The sequence below is a fragment of the Anolis sagrei genome, chromosome 4 (genome assembly GCF_037176765.1).
Source record: "Anolis sagrei isolate rAnoSag1 chromosome 4, rAnoSag1.mat, whole genome shotgun sequence".
Taxonomy (NCBI): Eukaryota; Metazoa; Chordata; class Lepidosauria; order Squamata; family Dactyloidae; genus Anolis; species Anolis sagrei.
The window spans coordinates 43,830,789-43,855,476 of record NC_090024.1 but is presented as its reverse complement, the minus strand read 5'-3'; the positions used below and the strand labels follow the sequence as shown (position 1 = coordinate 43,855,476).

Genomic DNA, 24,688 nt, shown 5'->3' with positions numbered 1-24,688 from the left:
TTAACTCCCACAATTCCTAACAGCCTACCAACACTTCTCTCCCATTAGAACACACTCCATCCCTGGCTGGGCTCTCCATTTACAAACATGAGCTTGATGGCTGTTAGGAATTGTGGGAGTTGAAGTCCAAAATACCTGGAGGGCCGAAATTTGCCCATGCCTGCTCTATGGGTCCATCAACGCTGCAGAGTTAATATAGAGTGGCTGTAAGTTATTCAGGCTGTATGGCCATGTTCCAGAAGCATTCTCTTCTCACATCTTACAACGCCTGAGGACCTCACAACCTCTGAGGATGCCTGCCATAGATGCAGGCAAAACGTCAGGAGAGAATGCTTCTGGAACATGGCCATACAGCCCGGAAAACTCACAGCAACCCAGTGATTCCGGGTATGAAAGCCTTCAACGACACATAGTTGGTCACTTTAGCATGGAAATCCTGGGAGTGGTTGTGATGGAGAGGCAACTCCAAGAGAAGGCTCCAGACCTTGCCAAACTACGTCTCCCAGGGTTCCAAGCTGCATTGAATCCACAGCGAGGATGCAACCCCTTGGAGGGAAGCCCCCGGCCCGCCTCCGCCCGCCCCGCAAGGCTCACCTCGAACATGAGCCCCAGCAGGAAGACCATGGCCATGCAAGAGACGATGTCCGCGTGGTTCTGCACGACGAACTCGTGGCTCAGCACCGGAGGGTTCTTGTTGCTCTTCTTGCGGATCGCCATGGCGGGCGGGCGAGGAAGAGAAGAGCCTTCCTCCCCCTCCTCCTCTTCCTCCTCCTCCTCCTCCTCTTGGGCCCTTGCTGCTGCTGCTGCCGCTGCTGCTCCTTCGGCTCTGCGATCTCTGCGGAGGGAGGGAGGCCCAGGAACAGCCTCGCTTAGGCCCCGCCCCCTCCTCCTCCTCCCTCTTCCACAAACACCTCTTCTCTCCTCCCTCCCTCTCTCTCTCTCTCTCTCTCAGCCTTCCCAGCCGCAAACTCAAAGAGAAGGGCCTCGCTTCCTCCTTCCAATTCCCGACAGCGCCACCTCTGCTTTGTAACTGCAGCCACGAAATCAGAATACGTTTAATGTATTGTCCAAGGCTGGAATCACTGGTTTGCTACAGGTTTTTGGGGCTATATGGCCATGTTCTAGAATCATTATCTCCTGACGTTTCGCCTGCATCTATGGCAGGCATCCTCAGAGTTTGTGAGGTCTGTTGGAAATTAGGAAAAATAGGTTTATATTACTTATACTTACTATATCAAGCAAAAAGTGGGTGCTAGAAACAGTATCACACGAAAACTGACAGGCACAACCTGGGAATCACAACCGGACACAGTGAAGATATCTGCCCTTGCACTATACTACTCTGCTGCTGAGTATGCATGCCCAGTGAATCACTGGTTTGCAGTAGGGTTTTCGATCTGTATGGTCATGTTCTAGAAGCATTCTCTCCTGACGTTTCGCCTGCATCTATAGCAAGCATCCTCAGAGGTTGTGAGGTCTGTTGGAAATTAGGAAAATTAGGTTTATATTACTTACTTACTATATCAAGCAAAAAGTGGGTGCTAGTAGACACAATATCATACGAAAGCAGACTGACACAACCTGGGGATCACAACCAGACACAGTGAAGACGTCTGCCCTTGCGCTATGCTACTTTGCTGCTGAGTATGCATGCCCAGTGTGGAACACATCTAACTACGCTAAAACAGTAGATGTGGCTCTTTATTATTTATTTATTTATTTATTTATTATTCGAACTTATATGCCGCCACTCCCCTGAGGCTCGGAGCGGCTTACAAGAACAGGCTAAAAATCGAACACAATTTAAAAACAATTTAAAACAATTTAAAAACAATCAGAGCTCAAAGGCCCGTCGAAATAGATATGCCCAGTGAATCACTGGTTTGCAGTAGGGTTTTCGATCTGTATGGTCATGTTCTAGAAGCATTCTCTCCTGACGTTTCGCCTGCATCTATAGCAAGCATCCTCAGAGGTTGTGAGGTCTGTTGGAAATTAGGAAAGAAAGCTGATAAATCCCGCAAGGCACGGACTTCAGGTGGCAGAGTATTCCAGAGTGATGGTGCCACTGCTGTGAAGGCTCTGCGTCTGGTTGCTGTTAGACGCAAGGTCTTGACACTGGGAATTTCCAATAGATCTTGGTCCTCAGAACGGAGGGATCTCTGGGGTTGGTACATGAAACATGGCGCATTATCACGGGGTGTCTGCGCCCTACATCACTGGAGAAATTACACTGTTTAGTCGATATTGCACCACCTGACACCTTCCGCCGGGAAGTAGCAGCCAGTAGTGAAAGGATCAAGGCAGTGACATCTCCAGCTCATCCCTTCTTTGGGTATCAACCAGCACGTCAACGACTTAAATCAAGAAATAGTTTTCTAAGATCTACAGAAACACTCGCTGGAACACCTCAGCAAGCAAGAGTCCAAAAGTGGCAGGCCCAAACCCAGAACCTCAATCAATGGCTGATACAAATGAGAGACTCCCCCCGGGCACACAGAAAACTGGAAGGCGCCGAACAGACTGCGCGCTGGCACCATGAGATGCAGAGCCAATCTTAAGAAATGGGGCTACGAAGTGGAATCCACGACATGTGAATGTGGAGAAGAGCAAACACCAGACCACCTGCTGCAATGCAACCTGAGCGCTGCTACATGCACAATGGAGGACCTTCTTGCAGCAACACCAGAGGCACTCCAAGTGGCCAGCTACTGGTCAAAGGACATTTAATCAACTACCAAGCTTGCAAATTTTGTGTTTTGTATGTTTGTTTGTTTTGTTCTGTTAGAAATGTAACACAATTGTCTGGTTGCCCCTGACACGATAAATAAATAACTTACTTAGGCGATCCCTCGTTGTCCGAGTGGGATAATCCTCTAGGGTGGGTCCGTAGGTGGCTGTGGAGTCGTATTCTTAATCTGCATCTTCTTCCGCAGTGAGGGCATTGGTTTCCAGGTGGAAGGTGATCTCGGTTGGGGTTGACTTGACGCACCTTCCTCTTGGCACGTTTCTCTCTTTCGCCCTCCATTCGTGCCTGTTCAAATTCTACAGCACTGCTGGTCACAGCTGACCTCCAGCTAGAGCGCTCAAGGCCAGAGCTTCCCAGTTCTCCGTGTCTATGCCAGAGTTTTTAAAGTTGGCTTTGAGCCCAAATTGTCCACATGCTTATGGATTTCAATGACTTCTCTGTGTAGCCTGTCATGGTAGCTGTTAAGAGTGTTCCAGTATTTCTGTGTTCTCAAATAATATGCTGTGTCCAGGTTGGTTCATCAGGTGCTCTGCTATGGCTGACTTCTCTGGTTGAAGTAGTCTGCAGTGCCTTTCACGTTCCTTGATTCGTGTTTGGGCAAAGCTGCGTTCGGTCGTGCCTATGTAGACTTGTCCACAGCTGCATGGTATCCGGTAGACTCCTGCAGAAGTGAGAGGATCCCTCTTGTCCTTTGCTGAACAAAGCATTTGTTGGATTATCTTAGTGGGTCTGTAGATTAAAAAATCAAAACAATATTATGGCAACCAGACTGATAAGTGGCAAATAGAGGCAGAAAACATGACAGACTTTGTATTTTTAGGAGTAAAGATTACTGCAGATGCAGATTGCAGTCAGGAAATCAGGAGACGCTTACTTCTTGGGAGGAGAGCAATGCCCAATCTCGATAAAATAGTGAAGAGTAGGGACATCACACTGGCAACAAAGATCCGCATAGTAAAAGCAATTGTATTCCCCGTAGTAACTTACGGATGTGAAAGCTGGACCATAAGGAAGACTGAGCGAAGGAAGATAGGTGCTTTTGAATTGTGGTGTTGGAGGAAAATTCTGAGTGCCTTGGATTGCAAGATGATCAAACCAGTCCATACTTCAGGAAATAAAGCCCGACTGCTTACCGAAGGGAAGGATATTAGTGGCCGAGATGAAGTATTTTGGCCATCGATTTGATAGCAGCTTAAAAGAAGAGTAAAATTGCAACGTGTCCATAGAAGGTGAGGAGCGCTGATTGAAATTTCTAGATTTTCCTTGGGCGTAGTGTGTATATATATGAATGGATATGCTCCTTTGTTGTACAATCGGTTTCCTAGAACAAGTGCATCAAGATTCCAGATGAGTCAGCTAGGCTGGTATTGCTTAGGAAAGGAGTTTTCTTGAAATAGTTATCTCTTAATTGACTTGTTTACTCTCTCTGTGTATCTTAGTATTTTATGTTACTATGTTGCATATGGAACAGTCGGTTAGTTTTTAAGATGCTGTAATTTTGCTGTTACAGACTAACAAGATGCAGACAGTGGCAGTAGCCACTGTATTTGAGACTGATTTCCGCACAATGGTGGACTGATTCGTGTGTGAATTAAATCATACATAGGTAAAGGTAATGGTGTCCCCTGACATTAAGTCAATTCCTATCCAACTCTGGGTGGTGATAACCTCCATTTCTAAGCCGAAGAGCCGGCATTGTCTGTAGATACCTCCAAGGTCATGTGGTCAGCATGACTGCATGGAGTGCTGTTACCTTCCCACAGAAGCAGTACCTATTGATCTACTCACAACTGCATGTTTTCAAACTGCTAGCTTAGCAGAAGCTGGGCCTAACAGCGAGAGTTCATCCCACTCCCTGGGTTTGAACCGCCAATCTTTCGGTCAGCAAGTTCAGCAGCTCAGTGATTTAATCCACTGTGCCACCAGAGGCCCCAAAATCAAACATGGAACAATTGAAAAACCATAAAATCACAAAATAGAGCTCATTATCCAGAACAGCCTTTTTTAACCATTTTACTCTTAATGAACTATTGAAATTATTTTTAGTCCTGAGAGAAACTTTGCATCAAAAATATCAGGGGATACCAATGTAAAAAATAAAGTGAAAATATCCGGATTGTTTTCCCCAAATCAGGATCTTTTTCAGACACCTTGTCTGAGAGACTCTAGTCTAGAAACTTTAAACTTTAAAATCAATCCTAAAGAAAGCCTGACAATAGTAAAGTCTGACTACAATCAGATTTTGTAACTGAGACCAATTTCACATTATTTGAGCAGAATTGCCCTTGGCAAAGCATTCTAAGGCCCCTTCTACATTTCCAGATAAAATCCAGATTATTTGCTTAGAACTGGATTATATAGCAGCGTAGACTCATATAATCCAGTTCAAAGCAGATAATGTGGATTGTCTGCTTTGATATTCTGGATCATATGGCAGTGTAGAAGGGGCCTAAAATAATAAAAACCACTTTAAACATGGGACATAGGGCAGGATTTGTGAGAAAACTGCTTCGGCCACAGAGCTGTGATTAAGGAGATTAGGCTAGTGCTCTTTCCAACACATTGCAATTGATTTTTTTGTCCGTTAGAAGTTTGGTTCCATATGATGAAGATGTTCACCATGATTTGTTGAGGGTGTATGCCATGACCTTTGTAGCTTTAAAGTATCCCTGTGCATCATGAACATCTAGGAAATGGTGGATTTTCTTGAGCCTTTTTTTTTTTTTTTTTTTTGCCCACCAGATGTTCTTGAGTTCTCTGGTCCTTCTTTGGACTTCGGCTTTTGCACTAGTATAGATCTTTATCTTAGCAGCACAGTTGGTGTCTCTTTCCCATATCTGGAAGGCTTTCCTATTCTTCTCAGTTACCTGTTGGATCTCGTTATCATTTTCCTCAAACCAGTTTTGATGTTTCTTAGTTTGGTATCCAATGGTTTCTTCAGTTTATTCCAGTATTCCTCAACTTTTTCATGGTGTTCCGTTGGTAGGTGATCCTTGAGTGTTGTTTGGAGAAGGACTTGTTTAGAGGGCTCTTGAAAGGTTTGGGTGTTCCCTTCGCATTTTATTTTTCTTCCTTGGAGTCTGCATTTTGGGGTGATCTTGATGGCCATGGTGGATCAAATTAATCTGTGGAGCAGTCCTTAGTCATAGCTCTTTTGAGAAGCACACCATGGCTGTCTCTGGCATGTATAATTGCATAGTCTAAGAGGTGCCAATGCTTTGACTGGGTGTGTTTCCATGATATCTAAAAACTTATTTGTCTGGCAGAAGAATATATCAGTGATGACAAGGTTGTGTTGTGCACACTTGATGAGAAGTAGGATGCCATTTAAATTTCTTTTTCCAACTCCGTCTTTCTCTATAATCCCAGGCCACAGGATGAAATCTTGTCCAATTCTGGCCTTAAAATCACCCAGGAGGATGATTTTGTCCTCGGATAAAATGGTCTCCAGTTGACTAAAAAAATTCCTTGATGTTATCAGCATCTAGTGCTGGTGAGTATGCACTTATGATAGTTGTGTGCTGGGTTTTGGCAAGATTAATTCAGAGGGATTTTTTTGGTGTCAGAAGCAACTTGAGAAACTGCAAGTCATTTCTTGTGTGAGAGAACTGGTAGTCTGCAAGGACATTGCTCAGGGGATGGCTGGATGCTTTAATAATAATAATAATAATAATAATAATAATAATAATAATAATAATAAACTTTATTTAATACCCCACCACCATCTTCCCAATGGGGACTCGGGTGGCTTACATGAGGCGAAGCCCAACAGCATATTACAATAAAATAAAACCAAAACATAGTAACAACACAGTAAAATACATACAACATATTGTTGTATACATATTGTTTTTGTACATTATGAGTACAAAAACAATAAAACAAAATAATACACAATAAAATAACAATGAGCGGGCTGCATGTGCAAGATAAAAAACTAAAATACTAAAAATCAGGATGAGATAGGGATCCTTTTTTTTTTACCATCCTATGGGAGGCTTCTTTCATGTCCCCACATGGGAAGCTGGAGCTGACAGATGGGAGCTCACCCTGCTCCCCATAGTCAAACCTCTTTAGGTCAGCAGTACTGCCGGCACAAGTTGTGCCACTGGGAGCTCCATTCGGAGGATTGAGAGTAGTTCGTTAATGCCAATGAGTGCTTTCGGATGTAGTTCACCTGGTTCTGGAGATGTGAATTCACCTAGTTTAGCTAAACATTCCTTTATTTCCTTTGCCTTTTCAGTACTGCAGCATCTCATCTACTCTATTTTCACCAGTTAAGAGCACTGGTTCCTTTTTGTATGTGCACTTGATAATAGCAAAGTTGGGTTACTGTTATCTCAAGTTAACGAACATGTGGGACCAGCATTGCCCCCCGCCCCAATATGCCAGAGAATGGTACTATATTTCTGCTTATTAGCTAAAGATGTTTATTTTGCCAGAGACTGGATTGATGGCTAATGAATTACCAGTAGTACAGGAACCACTTCTCTGAGTACCAGTAATTTATATCTGTCAATCAAAATAATATATAATCACTTTGTGGATAAGAATTAACTATGTTCTTACTTATGGAAAATACAGGTGTTTTGTGTAGGTGATGATGAAATATTAATGGTTACCTAAAATTATGTTAATGAAAGAACTTTATGTATGTATTTCTATTTATTCCATACAGCTATTGGAAAAAAAGAGCCCACACAGCAGTCTATATGTGAACAAATTGCACTTTATTTAAATGATTTTGATGGAAGACATAATAACTTTAAGTTTATAGAAGAGCTCTTTTGAAATATTGTACTGAAATACTCAAGTATCTTTTCCATTAAAAATACAGTTTTGACTTTTTCAATTTTATTGCTTTTAATTTTACAAAATATAGAGAAAGTTATGCATGCCAACATTACTATAGTTATATAGGGTCATAATTATAAACTGCTTTTCCACCGGAAGCTGGGGGAATTTTCATATACTGTAATAGAAGAAAAAAAGAGTAAACAATCAAGCACGTGAAAACATTTATAAAGCAAGTCTTAAAGTTTTACTATAAGACACTGAGCAGAAAGTGATTAAAACACAAGTTTGAGCTTGCATGTATTTGTTAAAATACTGCATATCTCAAATATTAGCAACATGGAAATACAGATCATTAATAAAACTAACATTCATTTACTCATCTGAGGGTGTTTCTACATTGTGGAAATGCAGTTTGGCACCACTTCAACAGCCATAGTCAGTGCTATAGAATCATGGGAGATATAATTTTATGAGGTCTTTAGTCTTTTCTGCCAAAGAGTCCTGGCGCCTCACTAAGCTGCAACTCTCAGGATTTCATTGCACTGAGTCGTAGCAGTTCAATTGGTGACAAACTGTAGTGCAGAGGTATCCTATGTGAACGAGGTGTACTTCAGCATCATAGAATCAGAAAAGATCTTGTGGGCCATCCAGTCCAACCCCCTGTCAAGAAGCAGGAAAACTTCGACAGATGGCCATCCAGCCTCGGTTTAAAAGCCTCCAAAGAAGGAGACTCCACCACACTCCAGGGCAGAGAGTTCCACTGCTGAACAGTTTTCACAGTTAGGAAGTTCTTCCTAATGTTCAGCTGGAATCTCCTTTCCTGTAGTTTGAAGCCATTGTTCTGCGTCTTTGTTTCCAGGGCAGCAGAAAACAAGCTTGCTCCCTCTTCCCTATGACTTCCCCTCACATATTTATACATGGTCCTCATCATGTCTCCTCTCAGCCTTCTCTTCTGCAGGCTAAGCATGCCCAGCTCTTTAAGCTGCGCCTCATAGGGCTTGTTTTCCAGACATCAACAAGATTAATGTAATTGAAATGCTGGTGATGACATTTAAAGTCCAAAATGGCTCAGTATTTGGAACAGTGCTTCTTCCTGTATGTGCCTGCCTACGTGGCCTGCCTCTATGGCCATTAGCGAGGTCTATGTACACTATATTTTCAGTCTACAGTATTTACATTATTTCTGTTGTTTTAAGTTGAGTTAATCTGCTTGTACTGTTTCAGCTTTTTTGCTGTCCTGAGATCTTTTGATAACAAGACAGGATCTAAGCACTTTAGTATCTAAACACTATACTTAAAATAAACACCCAAATATCTGCTGTCCACAAAGGTCTGTGAGAAGTTGTGTATGAATTGCTCTCTGAAAACCTGGATTTTATCTGTACACATATTCATTTTTAGAGGACAAAGGTACTTACACACTTTCCCTTCCTTTTCTAGTTTCCTCAAGTGATGGGTGAGGTTTACTTCTGCAGCTTTATGTAAATGTACAGGTGTATCCTAGATTTAAAAAACATATATATAACACATTTGAATGTCAATGTTTTATATATACACAAGCGATTATATTAATTGTAATGAGTACTTTTGAAAGAGTTACATAACCATAGTAATACTAAGAAGAAAAAGAATACTAAGCTCAACAAATTAAAGCATTCTTGTAGATTTGCAACTCCCCAAAATGACATTATCTCTATATGCATTGGCAAGAATATATAGGCTTGCTTAGGCTCACTAAAATGGTTTGTATTTGCACATGGGAATATTTGATGCTTTTTCTCTGAAAAACTGACCTCTATGTCAAATGATCAATTGCTGTTTAAAGTTTCCTCCTAGTTTCAGAAGCAGTAGTACAGTAATGGAAAAGGAAAATCTCCAATTTTATGATTCTCACTATTATCAATATATTATATTCTGTTTGTAAGATCCGACTGTTAAATGTATTAAATAATATTATTTTTATCATTTTGCATTACATGTGAGTGGTCATTTCAACATTAATTCATTTAATATCCCACTTTTCTCCCAATATGACTAGGCCCCATCTACACTGGCCTTTCAATACAGTTTAAAACTGGTATTGAAGAAAGTGTTTTGTTGTACAGATGATTATACAGGAAATCCTGGAATCAGTTTGAAGGCTGGATGGTGATTACACAAACTATAGAGCATTGATGTGCATTAAGGGTGTTCTTTTTCATGCTTTTGTGGGTGTTGGTTGTCTGGCTGCTGCACTCTGAAGTTGGCATCAAACTGCATTAAATGGACAGTGTAGATGGGGCTTCGGCATGGCTCACATTATGAAATAAAACCATTAAACAGTTATAAATACAACAGTTTAAAAATAATATATAAAACAATTTTAAAAGGCCATTAAAATGATAAAAACACAACACGTTTCTATTGAAATACCTTTTCAGAATTAATATTATTGAATTATTTCATAGCATTAATATTACAGGTTTCAAGCTACCATGAAGTGTGTGTATTTTGATTTCCAAATTAAAAGTTCTTTCTGTCGCTATTGCTATTTCAAGTTGTTCTGAATTATAGCAATTCTAAAGAGGACCTATCATGGCTTATATTCACTTTATCAAGAGATAGTAAAAAAATCCGTTTTCCCTTCTGGGCCTTTTACTGGTAGTGGGTAGCATCCATCAGGCAGTCTGATTTTGGCATATTTGCTTTTTATTTCTATGCTTGAGTACTAGCATACAATCTTAGAGTGAATCCAAAACCCAGCAGAGTTTGGAAGAATTATTCAGATTACAATTCCCAGAATTCTCAGACAGCTTGACTAATGGCCATGCTGCAGCCTAGAGACTCCTGTGGTTTATAGTCTGGAGAGGACGTTGGCTCTTAGGTTGAAAAGTCTAAGTACCCCTAAATTTAAATTTTTATGATTCTACGGGATGGATCCATGACAGCTAAAATAGGATCATTCTAAAATAATGTACTCAAGTATATAGGGGTTTCCAAGCCTGCATTTTGAGGCTGTGTAGCTACGCTTCTAAACAGCCAGTCTCTAATACAGTGGCTCTCAACCCGTGGGTCTCCAGGTGTTTTGGCCTACAACTCCCAGACATCCAAGCCAGTTTACCAGCTGTTAAGACATCTGGGAGCTGAAGGACAAAACATATGGGGGCCCACAGGTTGAGAACCACTACTCTAATATAATACTCATTTCCCAGGGACCAACCAAAGTACAATGTATTTGTATAGAATAGATGGTCATTGGTTAAGCAGAAATAAGATTAATTTCTTCTTTGCATGTCAATAGATCTGATGCTATGGCATTTTTGTCACTCTTACTTCTAAGGAGGTTTTATCCAGAAATTTGAGTTTTGTAAAGACTTACTGAGAATCCCACCATATAAAAACTAATGGGATGATAAACAATTGGTGGTGTGCTTTGTTGTAGAGAAGACACATATCATATAGCATAATTTTGTCATATAAATTGTTTCTTATCAACCATTATTTGTATTGCTATTGTTTCCACCTTCAAAAGTGCATCAGTTACCTTATATACAATTTTCACAAGTTCCCCTGCTGTGAGAGGTTTTCCAGCGTTCTCTTGCAAGACACTTAAAATTTGCTGCTCGCGTGCATTTCTGTGAGCAATATATTCTTGGATTTTAGCTCTTGCCTCTTTTATTACTGGACCATGCCCTGTAATGGAAGGAAAGGGTTTGTTTGTACAACAAGATTATCAGGTGAAAAGAAGACATGGTGGTTCCTAAACAGCAAACAGATTACATATATTTGACTACTGGAAATGTTTATGGGGCTGTTCAAAGTAGGTATAGTGAATATCACATATTTATTTATTTTACTGCATTTATATCCCATCCTTCTCACCTCAAAGGGGACTCAGGGCATCTCACAACAAAGGCACAATCAATGCCATGTATACATACAAAGAATAAAACAACATATATTTTAAAAGCACATAATTACAACATATTAATCTTGAAACAGTTAATTAAAATCACACAATCCAAAGGCATATTCCAGGAGCCATTCCAGTTGTCAAATGCATTATTCATTATTGCACTGGGATATCACTGTCTGAAGGCTTGGTAAAAGAACGATCCCTGAGCATACATTAATAAAATATATGAATAACCTTGGACCTCACTCATGAAACTATACTCCTCAGATTTCCATGAAATCAAACATTTTAATGCCAGAAAATGAAGGCAATTTTAAAACAAGTCCCTCATTTGTGGAATTACTATAATTTACTATCTTAATATTATACTTTCTGTTGTACATTAGAGTTGAGCATTAAACTATGAATGGAAATATACAGATAGTTTCCAAGTTACAAACATCTGACTTAGAAATGACTCACTGTACAGAATGGAATGAGACAGCAGAAAATGAGAGAAATCTACCCCTCAGAAGGGAAATTCACTCCTGAAAGAGTTGTCATGGGGGAAAGGTGTCTTCACTGGTTCAGGCCCAGACTATTTGAAAAACCACATCTCCGCATACAGACCAGCATCTCAAGTGTGGTTGGTGGGAATGAGAGAGGGGGCCTTCTCCATGGATGCTTCCCACCTCTGGAACTACCTTCCCCAAATAACTAAAAATGGCCCCTCTCTAAAGCTTTTAAAGACCCATCTAACCTAGCTTATGGAGAAGAGGAGGACAAGCATATCTTACACACATTCTTGTCCGGACATAGGACACCTATCTCAGCTTGATGATTTAATACATTATACTATGCTTTTAACATATTGGGTTTTGGTTTGACTTCTTGTTTTATGACATTTATTTAGTTTAACCCACAGTTCTGGTTGTTTATAAGCTTATTGAGTCTATTATATGTTTTGCCTTGAGTGCGGTTTATCCGTTTTTTGGCACTGAATGTTTGCCTTCGGGGAGAGAGGGCACTCTATAAAGTTTTATTATTATCATTATGTCTCACCAATCCTTGTGTTCACAACAAGCCAGATTTTTCAAAATTCAATTCTCACAGGAACAAAAAGTGAGGTGAAATCTTCTGAGAGTGGGCACAGACAGCGAAACAAATGTGACAGGGGTGTTAACCCTTCCCTATGTTATTCAAAGCTATTTATATCTATTTGGCTGGAGTAACACCTAAAATGTACCTGTTCCAACTTACAAACAAATTCAAACCTATAGAACCTATCTTGTTTGTAACGTGGGGACTGCCTGTATAGTTGAAGGGAAATGGAAGCCCTCTAGTGGACAAAATACATTTCACAAATTGCTATTCACTTTTAGTACATATTCATAGTTGCAATGGCCAGCGTGGCATGATGATTTGAGTTTTGGATCACAATGCTGGGGACCAGGGTTCATATCCCTGCTCAGCTATGAAAACCCACTGGGTGACCTTGGCCAACTCATACTCTCAGTCTTAGAAAATCTATGATAGGTTTGCATTAGGTTTTCCGGAGTCGGAAACAACTTGAAAGCACAAAAACAACAACATGCTTTCAAGTTACCCATCTCCTTATGACAACGCTATACATTTCATAAAGTATTCTTAGGAGTTGAACACACAGAAATGGTGTGCCATTGCCTTCCTCTGAAATATAGCCTGGTGTGTACGAAAGGGAAAGCTACATTACAAACACACAAATGTAAAAGAACCAAACCAACATTTTGGTTTCACTGAAAAGTAGCTTTTCAAGGTAGAGGGAAAAGGGATGCAGTAGGCTGTAGGTTGAATAAATCTTTAGCGCTTGGAAAAGTTATTTTATTACTAAATTTTAGAGGATTCCTTTCCTATCTCGAACACTGGCTCGGGGACTCTGGGAATTGTAGTTCAAACAATTTATCATGGATGCATCCCAGTAATACTCAAGGCTAATAAAAAGGAATACAATGCACTGCAGGTCTAGGCTTCAGCTCCAGCTTGCTATGAATATGAAAATATCACAAAAGCAGGAGCCCTCTTCTATTCCTGCTGAGAGGAGCCATGAAAGGGCATCGATTTACAAAGGGATCAGAGGGCTCTGGCAATGCACAGCAAGACATGCAGGATTTCGTACAGCAGTTCTGGCAGCGAGAGTTAGAAAAGGGGGAGATGAGAATGCAACAGCTGCTCAAATTAAAGGTACTACTAACCAGGATATATTAAATCAGCTTTCATTTCCAGTAGTTTTTCCAAAGATTTCATATAATCGTAAAGATCTTCAAACACAGCTGTTCCTTCCCCTAAAATACAGTCACCAGAAAATACTGCATTTTCTTCAAGGAGATGTAAAACCATATGATCATCTGTATGACCAGGTGTATATAAAACTCTGTGAAAATGGCAGAAAAAGTACAAACTTTTACTTTTTTTCACATTACACCTTCTACAATAAAGCATGTGGACAGCTAGCAAAAACAATACAGATATTTGTAAGGTCCAAAACATTAACTGGAACTTGTTAAGAATGGGTCATTATATGAGCTAAAATTATGTTTTGAATAATTCTTTTAAAAATCTACAGCACAGATAAAATCAGTAAGCTATAGTAAGCTGATTTCAGTCTCCATTGTAAAGAAAAAGGAATGGTATAAATATAATAACAATAACAACAACAACAACAACAACAACAACAACAGTCATTTAAACAGGAAAGGGCATGTGCACTTCTGAAATACTACTGCTACTACTATTTTATTTATGTATACATCTGACAATGGGACTCATAGTGGCTAAGAACATTAAGTCAGCAAAAGTATAAATATAAGACTTAAGCAATTAAGCCCTTTATAATTTGAAAGTAGTAAACATTAAAATACTAAAATGCATGAACATTGATTAAAAATATTCATTTAATTAAAATTAACTCTGCAAACCCTTATTTTTTTTTTTTTAAAAAAAATCAATACTCCACAGAAGTAAAAGCCCAACTTTCATCAGTAATAGATTGGTAGCACAAAATTATTTTGACCTGCTAGTGGAAGGAGAACACAGATGGGGCCATCCTGACCTTTCTGGAGAGAGTAGTAGAGATGGGTTAAACACATCTCCTTGGAAACATTATAAAGACCGCTTGTAGGCACCAAGAAAGAGCTCTCTTGTCTCTGCTAAACACACTTCTGATGCTGGCCAGACAAAAGGAGAGCTTCTAAAGATCTGGGTTGGTCTCTGTGTGAGAAGGTACCCTCCAGCAAGGGGAGCTTAAGCCATTTAGGACTTTAAAACGTCCTAACATTGGAGTGTGTTCATAAATTATATTAAGAGTCAGTAAATATTTTGTAAATGTATAAAACCCAGAGGTTGGAAAGCGAAAGTCTCTAACCCGCATGACCCATGTGGAAACTTTCCCAGGCTCTCCCTATAACTATTTTGGGCTAGAGGTGTGGTTACCTTTCCAGCCAGGTGATGTTCTACAGTACATCACAGTGACATAAACAAGATGCAACTAAGACTTGGCTAGGGTGGTCCATGATCTCATTGTTTTTAAAGATTGTTCAGAAGCTTCAAATAGTCCAAAGAGAGACAGCCAGGCTAATAACTGGGGCGGCATACAGATAGCACACAACTCCCATGTTACATCAGCTCCACTGGCTGCCTATTTGCTACCAGGCACAATTCAAAGTACTGGCCTTTGCCTATAAAGCCCTAAATGGCCATGGCCCAGTTTACCTGTCCGAATGCATCTCCCTTTATGAACTGCCGTGAACAATGGCTTCAAACTACAGAAAAGGAGATTCCAGCTGAACATTAGGAAGAACTTCTTGACTGTGAGAGCTGTTTAGCAGTGGAACTCTCTGCCCCGGAGTGTGGTGGAGGCTCCTTCTTTGGAGGTTTTTAAACAGAGGCTGGATGGCCATATGTTGGGGGTGCTTTGAATGCTATTTCCTTGCTTCTTGGCAGGGGTTGGACTGGATGGCCCACGAAGTCTCTTCCAACTCAATGATTCTAAGACTAAGCTCTTCTGGGGAGGCCCTGCTCTTGGTCCCACCATTGTCACAAGTGTGTTTGGTGGGGACAAGTGAGAGGGCCTTCTCAGTGATTGTCCCCCGACCATGGAATTCCCTTCCTGATGAGATTAGATCAGCCCCCTCCCTCTTGTCCTTCAGAAAGATGGTAAAAACCTGACTGTGGGACCATGCCTTTGGAACAGTGCAATAAGGCAATAAGAGGAAAGCCACTCTGCTGACCAGAGTCAGCATGGTGTTTTGAGATGGTTTTAAACAACTGATTTTAAAATAGATGTAACTGATTTTAGTGTTTGTGTACATTTATAGTTATTTGATGTTCCAACCTGGAATGAGTACCATATATAGTCCCCTTCAGGGTGACAAGGGGGGAATATAAATGTTTCACATAAATAAAAGCTTATATTACTATGTAGTTGAATGCTAAAGGAAGACATATATCAGCAAACAGAATGAGACACATTGCTATCCTAAGCATTCGGTTTTGTGAATTGGGCAGCCTAAAGACAACATACAAAGAGCTCTATGTGAGCTCCCATGATTGCCACATAAAATAAGATGAATATGTTTATAGCCTCACCTTCATGCACGCTATCATATGGCTTTATAAATATAAAATATGCAAGCTAATATTTAAAACCTTGCAGATGAAAAACCTCCCGCATATACTAGTATACATGCAAAAGTAATATTTACCTGAGAGTTGCTCCTTCTGTCTTTAAGACATCTCCATCTCTCAGGTATGCATATTTTTGTTTTCCTTCTCCTATTACTTCTTCACAGGGAGGGTTACGTGGCAGTTTACTGATGCAATACTCAGTGGCTAGTGTTAAAAGCAAAGAAAACTTTTCACATCACATTTAGCAGTAGTTAAGTTACATGTCAGTAAAGAAGCTTCTTGAACAAAATTATTATAACATGCTATTTTTTCATCTCAATTTTTCAGAAACATCTGTTTTGTTCTTGTTGAAGTGATACTGCTTTACTCACTATGTCACTTGGATTCATACCTCTCAAACATTAACAAAATGTCTGAAGTGAAAAACATCCAGTGCACATTTGTTCATAAATTGGAGACAAAAAATCAATCAGTTCCAAGGGCTCATAACCACACTTTATTCTGTAAAGGAAATTACTAAGGTCACAATGAAAAATATGTCTGTAAGCTCCCGACCATTTGTCTAGCTTGCTGTCGACCTTTGCAGCCCAAAAGACAGTTACATCTGTCAAGTAGGAAATTTAGGTACCGCTTATGCAGGGAGGCTAATTTAACTAATCTACGATGCTATAAAAATCTCCAGCAGCGGGTGAAAGAATGAGGAAGTACTCCATCAAGGACTCGGTGTCACATGTGGACTGTGAAGCGACAGCTTCTTGGTGACCAGAATTCAAGCATACCCTCATGAAGCTTAAATTGCCTCTGTGTTTGTTGATATATGTTGTGTGTCTATGGCATTGAATGTTTGCCATGTATATGTGCACTGTAATCCATCCTGAGTCCCCTGCAGGGTGACAAGGGCGGAATATAAATACTGTAAATAAATAAATAAATAATGCATATTTGATGCGCTCATTGTAGCACTCCTATAGAAACTCCTGGAGTAAAAAATATAGACAGCTATCATATATGCTATTGAGGCCGAGGTGGCACAGCGGGTTAAACCACTAAGTTACAGAACTTGCCAACCGGAAGGTCAGTGATTTGAATCTGTGGGATGGGATGAGCTCCTGTTGTCAGCCCCAGCTCCTGTCAACCTAGCAGTTTGAAAACATGCAAATGTGAATAGATCAATAGGTAATGTTTTGGCAGGAAGGTAACAGTGCTCCATGCAGTCATGACAGCCACATGACTTTAGAGGCGTCTACGGACAACGTTGGCTCTTCGGCTTAGAAAAGGAGATGAGCACCACCTCCCAGAATTGGTTGTGACTAGACTTAATGTCAAGGGGAAACCTTTACCTTTTACAATATGTACGGATGTATAAGTTGATCTCATGTATAAGGTGAAGGCAGGCTTGAGGACCAATATTAAGGATTTTGGTATAACCTGGGGATAAGCCAGAGAGGAAAAAGCACCAGTGCCGCATCAGGAGACCACTTGCTCCTGGCCACTTCTGTCATCTCCACCTAGGCATTTAAAAAGGCCAGAAGCAGAGAGAGTAGAGGAACTCAGTACTTCTTTTACATTCTAATGGGATGGATTGAGCTCTCACCTTTTGCCACTGGATTCAAAGAAGGGGATGGTTCCTTTTTAAATAGGAGTTTAATACACAGTGCTTACACTGACCCATGGATAAGTCAATCCAGTTCTTTAGAGTTATCCATGAGTATAGCTGGCATGAGCAAACTTTGGCCTTCCAGGTGTTTTGGACTTAAACCCCCAAAATTCCTAACAGTCTACCAACTGTTAGGAATTGTGGGAGTTGAAGTCCAAATCACCTGGAGGGCCAAAGTTTGCCCATGTCTGATATATAGGCTGGTATGTTGATCTTTATCAAGAAACCAATGTTTTTGAGACAGATCAGGAATAGGGCTTCTGCAAAACCAATGAATCATAATTTTTCACTGAAGGCTAGGACATAGTAAGATTCATCGATAAAGTGTTGTTGAGTATTGCTCCATTTTGCTCCAATAGCAATAAAGGCTGCAGCTGAGCAGAGAAGGAAGGGGTACGTTTGAGAAGGGCAGGAGATAACACCACTGTCCCTGATAACCAATTCTATCTCTTCCTGCCAGCTATGGCTCCACTACAATCTTGCTTGTTGTTTTTAATTTTGTTTATACACAAACGTGAGCAGCTGGACCAAAATACAAGATTCTTCTAAAGCTGGATGCCAGAATTAAGAGTTTGCTTGCATATAGCGGGCACAGTGTGGGCAATACTTCAAATGCTATTCCTTCTATGCTTTTCTGCTATGCAAAAGATTTTCAAAGTTCTTTCTACTTAAACTACTAACAAACTTTTCCTGATACATAATGTACACATATTCAACATTTCTAAAAAATAACAAATACTTACTAGCGGGAATGTTTTTACAAATATCAGGAATGCCTCCAGTGTGGTCGTGATGCCAATGAGTGACCAAAATTTCCTGGATTGAGATGCTGAATTCGGTAAGTGTTTGTTTCAAACTGCTAATATATTCGGGGATGGAGGGTTCACCTGTATCAATAAGTATCCTCCTAGCAACAAAATAGGACCCCCATGAACATGTGTGTTACCACAAAAGTCAAGTAATAGTTAATAAATACTAAACTAAGAGTGAACTTTAGTCTGATGCACTTGAAACAAAAGCCTTACATGACATGGGAAAAATATGTTTAGAATGTTGCAATCTGTTTGCATGTCACGTTAATGCAGTGTGACACCACTTTAACAGCCATGGCTCAAGATTATGTAGTTTTGCAAGGTCTTCAGCCTTCTATGCCAAAGAGTGCTGGTGCCTCGTCAAACTAGAAATCTTATGATTCCATAGCAGAGAGCCATGGCCGTTAAAATGGTGTCAAACTGCATTCATTCTACAGTATAAATGCACGCTTTCTATTAAATGGGAATTTATTAAAAACAACACTATTTCCCTTGCTCTCCCCTTGGAAACATCCGATAATATTGGAAGTGACAACCTTCTTCAAGCCTTCTCTAATAATTTTAATGTATGATCCTGTTGCTTACTGTTTTTATGTATGTTCTGGGGCTGCAGATCACATGATCACTACAGGCAGGCAGGCAGACTGTAGACCACTTCAGATCTCACATCACACACACTCTAGCTGTTTTTGCTGTGAGAGATATTCTGGCCGGATGGCACAGAGAATTATCTCAAACATATCTGAAACTGGACTGTTATGTTTTGTAGCAGTGTATGCTTAACACATAAAGTTTGTGAGTAAACCAAAAATGTTATTTCCATCAAAGTCTACTTCATTTTTTCTCCTGAATGCATGACATAAAACAAGTTGTTTTGTTTTATACCATGGGGCTGCAGTGGCACAGCAGGTTAAACCGCTAAGTTGCAGAACTTGCGGTTCAAATTCGCGGACGGGGTGAGCTTCTGTTGCTAGCCCCAGCTTCTACCAACCTAGCAGTTCAAAAACATGCAAGTGTGAGTAGGTTAATAGGTACTGCTTTGGCAGGAAAGTAACAACACTCCATGCAGTCATGCCAGCCACATGACTTTGGAGGGGTCTATGCACAACGCTGGCTGTTCGGCTTAGAAAAGGAGATGAGTACCACCCCCTAGAGTCGGACTTGACTAGACTTAATGTCAAAGGGAAATCTTTACCTTTGCCTATATATGTGGGCACTGAAAAACACTTCTAAAATTCTGTTGGGTTTTTTATGGACTGGCAAATCTCTGTTTTTCTAACAGATGAGAGATAACAGGTTATTCAGTCTAACAACTGAAACCATTGCCTTGCATAATTATTATATCTGGTTGTATGCCACAAGATAAAATTCTACTCTAAAGGGTTTTTGGCTCTTCTCTGAAAAGTCATTCTTTTTGAAAAAAAAGTTGCAATCTCCAAAAGCGTTTTTCCAAAAGATTATGAATGCATTTTCCAAAAGATATTATTATGCCATATACATAACGTGCCCCATTCAGCAGAGGATGGGAGCCTTCAGCTTTCCAGACAATGAAGGCCCTTCTGGGTAAAGATTTTCCCCTGACATAAAGTCCAGCCGTGTCCACCTCCGGGGGATGGTACTCATTTCCATTTCTAAGCCGAAGAGCCGGCGTTGTCTGTAGAAACTTCCAAGATCATGTGGCCAGCATGACTGCATGGAGCCCCACTACCTTCCACCGGAGTGGTACCTAATGATCTATTCACATTTGCATGTTTTTGAACTGCTAGGTTGGAAGAAGTTGGGGTAAACAGGAGCTCACGTAGCTCCCCACATTCACACCTGTGACCTTTCAGTCAACAAGTTTAGCAGCTCAGCGGTTTAACCCGCTGCGCCACTGGGGGCTCCAAGGGCCCTTCCACACAGCCCTATATCCCAGAATATCAAGGCAGAAAATCCCACATTACCTGAGTGTGGACCCAGCTCAAAGCATATATTGTGGGATTTTCTGCTTTGATATTCTGGGATACAGGGCTGTGTGGAACGGCCCTAGGATTCCCACTTAATGGAAAGGAATTATATTGGGAGGGCCAGGGGACAGTTCCATCTTGTCTCCTGTGCTATGCTAATAATATAATATAATATATTGTATATACATATATTTATAATATTATAATGTAATAATACAATATAATACTAAAATAATATATAATAATATATTTTATATTACATGTAATATTACTAATAATATTACAATATAGTGGTATAGTACAGTATAAGGTAAAGGTAAAGGTAGTCCCCTGACATTAAGTCCAGTCATGTCTGACTCTGGGTGTGGTGCTGATCTCCATTTCTAAGCCGAAGAGCCAGCGTTGTCCATAGACACCTCCAAGGTCATGTTGCCGGCATGACTGCATGGAGCGCCGTTACCTTCCTGCCGGAGCGGTACCTATTGATCTACTCACATTTGCATGTTTTCGAACTGCTAGGTTGGCAGAAGCTAGGGCTGACAGCGGAAGCTCACGCCGCTCCCCGGAATCGAACCTGCAACCTTTCGATCAACAAGCTCAGCAGCTCAGTGCTTTAACCCACTGCGCCACCGGTGGCTCCTATAGTACAGTATAGTAATAGATAATACTGATATTGTACTATGCTAATAATATAATATATTGTGTGTGTGTGTGTGCGTATATATATATATCTTTTAAGCCGCTCTGACTCCCCTTTGGGGTGAGAAGGGCGGCATATAAATGTCGTAAATAAATATCGGTTGTGAAACATCTACATTGTAGAATTAATGCAGTTTGATAACGCCACGGCTCCATAGCAAGAGTCCATAGGATGGAGGTACAAGTGGTGTCGAACTGCACTAATTCCTTGCTTCCCAAACATTACTCTTCCAGTGGTTTCAGACTACAGCTCCCAGAATTCCTTGCTTCCCAAACATTACTCTTCCAGTAGTTTCAGACTACAGCTCCCAGAATTCCTTGCTGTTGGTCAAGCTGGCAGAAGCTTCTGGGAGTTGGAGTCCAAAAGGGCTGGAAGAGCAAGGGGGGGGGCGTTTGGGTGAGGCGAAGGCTTACCCCCCCCCCCCCCCTTTGCTCTCCCAGCTGCTCTAGACTCCCAAGCCCTTTTGTTTTCCTTTGGGGGTGTGGGTGGGGCCGATGCATACCTGGGCCCGGTGCCCACCAGGTAGGTGTTGGTGCCCTGCAGGGTCATGGGCCCCGGGTTGCAGCCCAGCACGCGCACCACCCGCGCGGAGAGGCGCTCCACCTGCGGAAGGACCGACAACATCCCGCCCTCCTTCGTTGGACTAGAGCTCGAATGGAAGGAGAGGGAGGGGAGGAAGGAACTCCCCGCACCACAGAGCTACGAAAGGGAAAAGGAAGAACCCTCTCAACCCAGCGAGGCGTAACTTCGAAGTCTGCTGCACGCTCTTTCCTCCCAAGCGAAAGTGGGAGTAATGAATGTCTTGGCTCAATGCTGTAAAATACTTTGGTTATTTCATTTATCGTATCAGAAGCGAACCGAGGACACAGTTGTAATGTACTTGAACCCCCCCCCCCCCACAAAAGTTTAAAAAAACTTGACATTATACGAAATGTCCTTTGACCTGTAGCTGAGCCCTTACACCACTGGAGAAATTATTTATTTCTAAACGCAGCATTGCCCAAACACGAATCAAGGAACATGGAAGGCACCTGATGAACCAGCCTGGACACAGCATATTATTTGACAACACAGAAATGCTGGACCACTCTCACAACCACCATATCAGACTACACAGAAATCCACAAGCATGTGGACAATTTCAACAGAAAGGAGGAAACCATGAAAATTAACAAAGTCTGGCTACCACTATTAAAAAACTAAAATTAAAACAGCAAAACAGCAGAGGGAAAACAATCAGGAACATCTAATCACCTCTCAACAAAAGATTGCTCCAGGCACTGCCAGGCTATCAAATGCTAATCAAGATGGTCAGCTGAAACATTCACACCGAGCTCCAGCAGACAAGAGTTCCTTGTCCCACCCTGGTCTTTCCACAGATATATAAACTCATTTTTCTAGTTCCAACAGACCTCACTACCTCTGAGGATGCTTGTCATAGATGCAGGCGAAACATCAGGAGAGAATGCCTCTAGAACATGGCCATATAGCCCGAAAAAACCTACAACAACCCAATTATTTATTTGTTTATTTACAACATTTATTTACTATTTTTCTCAGCCTAAAGGCAACTCAGGGCGGTTCACAAGCGGCAACAATTCAATGCCTCCACAACTATAATGTGCAAGTTCAAACATTATAAATACAATTAAAATATTAACATATATATAAAAATGCTCTGTTCATTTTGAGTGACATCATAACTCAAAAACTGCTGGACTAATTTCCAACAAATTTGGCCACAAGACACCTACTAACCCAAGGAGTGATCATCACTCAAACCCATTGATTTTGTCATTTGGGAGTTGTACTTGCTGGGATTTATAGTTCACCTACAATCAAAGAGCATTATGAACTCCACCAGCGACCAACAGAAAACACTGGAAGGGTTTGGCGGGCCTTGAGTTTAGGAGTTGTAGTTCACCTACATCCAGAGAGCACAGTGGATTCAAACAATGAAGGATCTCGACCAAATATGGAGCATTGGTAGGAATGCTCCATATACCCAAATATGAACACAGATGGAGTTTGGGGAAAATAGATCTTGACATTTGGGAGTTGTAGTTACACTGGAAGGGTTGGATGGGCCTTGAGTTTGGGAGTTGTAGTTCACCTACATCCAGAGAGCACCGTGGACTCAAACAATGAAGGATCTCGACCAATATGGAGCATTGGTAAGAATTCTCCATATGCTCAAATATGAACACAGATGGAGTTTGGGGAAAATCAGACCTTGACATTTGGGAGTTGTAGTTACTGGTATTTATAGTTCACTTACAATCAAAGAGCATTCTGAACCTCGCCAATGACAGAATTGGGCCAAACTTCCCATACAGAACCCCCATGACCAATAGAAAATATTGTGTTTTCTGGAAGTCTTTGACAGCCCTTCTGACACCCCCTTGCGACCCCCCAAGGGGCCCCAACCCCCAGTTTGAGGAATGCTGCCTGAAGGTCATCTAGTCCAACTCCCTTAACCAGGGCAAGAAAACATAATCAAAGCCCTCCTGACAAAGAGTCATCCACCCATGGATAAAGATAGATATGTATGATTCACACACACACACGTATATGACAGCTATAGTATCATAGATTTGAAAGGGACCCCAAAAGAAGGAAAATTATATATTGCATGTTCCAGAGTAGGCAAACCAGACAATCTCCACATCAACACTGACAAAGAAACAGCAAGAAATACAGTTTACCACAAGAATAAAGAAATTACATATATTAGAAACTAACACTTTCTCATTACTTTATTTTCAAGATCACCAGACTGGGCCACAGCAACACGTGGCAGGGGACGGCTAGTATAGTATAAAAACCAAACAAAGCCATAAAAACATAATCTTCAACGTCTCCTTACTAAAATTGTGATCCAAGTGCATCGTCAATCGTTCTGAATGTCATGTTTATCTAATTACATTGCATTAGGGAAAGCTTGCTCAAAAAGCCACGTTTAAACCTTCTTATGGAATGTCGGGAGGGAGGGGGCTGATCTTATATTTGTGGGAAGGGTGTTCCACAGCCAAGGGGCCACCGCTGAGAAGGCCCTGTCTTTCGTTCCCGCCAAATGCATCTGTGAAAGAGGCAAGACCGAGAGCAGGGCTTCCCCAGAAGCTGGTATTGCACCACCTGACATCTGCCAGGAAGTAGTAACCAATAATGAAAGGACCAGAGCAGTGACATCTCCGGCCCAGCCCCTGTTTGGATATCGGCCAGCACGCCAATGACTTAAATCAAGAAATAGTTTTAGCGCCTTCCAAGTCACCCAGTCTTCTGTGTGCCCAGGAGGGAGTTTCTCATCTGGTACCAGCCATGGGTTGAGATTCTGGGTTTTAGCCTGCCACTGTTGGACTCTCGCTTGCGGATATCAAGTAGTGCAATAGCAGCTAAACAGAATAATTTATCCAGTAGTGTAGGGCATAGACATCCTGTGATAATGCGGCATGTCTCAATAAGAGCCACACCCACTGTTTTAGCATGGTGAGATG

At 41.1% G+C, this 24,688-nt stretch overlaps 2 protein-coding genes across 2 annotated transcripts in view; both read right to left on the bottom strand.

The window, feature by feature from the left end:
- The window catches only part of TRAM1 (translocation associated membrane protein 1), a 32,102-nt gene extending 31,225 nt beyond the window's left edge, over nucleotides 1-877 (bottom strand). The window contains exon 1 of the mRNA XM_060775456.2: nucleotides 595-877. Within this exon, the coding sequence (XP_060631439.2) occupies nucleotides 595-717 (123 nt within the window). The 5' untranslated portion in view covers nucleotides 718-877. The remainder of the gene's footprint in view (nucleotides 1-594) is intronic.
- Nucleotides 878-7,455: 6,578 nt separating this feature from the next.
- On the bottom strand, nucleotides 7,456-21,871 carry LACTB2 (lactamase beta 2). Its single transcript, XM_067467399.1, has 7 exons — nucleotides 21,697-21,871; nucleotides 18,480-18,643; nucleotides 16,157-16,283; nucleotides 13,649-13,827; nucleotides 11,067-11,215; nucleotides 8,962-9,043; nucleotides 7,456-7,718 (listed from the first exon to the last, which is right to left on the bottom strand). Exons 1-7 carry the CDS (start codon nucleotides 21,816-21,818, stop codon nucleotides 7,675-7,677), a joined length of 867 nt encoding a protein of 288 aa, XP_067323500.1. The 5' UTR covers nucleotides 21,819-21,871; the 3' UTR covers nucleotides 7,456-7,674.
- Nucleotides 21,872-24,688: the final 2,817 nt, after the last annotated feature.

What these genes read in the sequence shown, in the direction of transcription:
- LACTB2 (XM_067467399.1), bottom strand. Translation starts at nt 21,818, where the DNA reads ATGTTGTCGGTCCTTCCGCAGGTGGAGCGCCTCTCCGCGCGGGTGGTG. An exon ending in CTGGTGGGCACCGGGCCCAG is followed by an intron (nt 18,644 to 21,696) that starts GTATGCATCGGC and finishes TTTTGTTGCTAG; the next exon opens with GAGGATACTTATTGATACAG. An exon ending in AGCTGATTTAATATATCCTG is followed by an intron (nt 11,216 to 13,648) that starts GTTAGTAGTACC and finishes CTTCCATTACAG; the next exon opens with GGCATGGTCCAGTAATAAAA.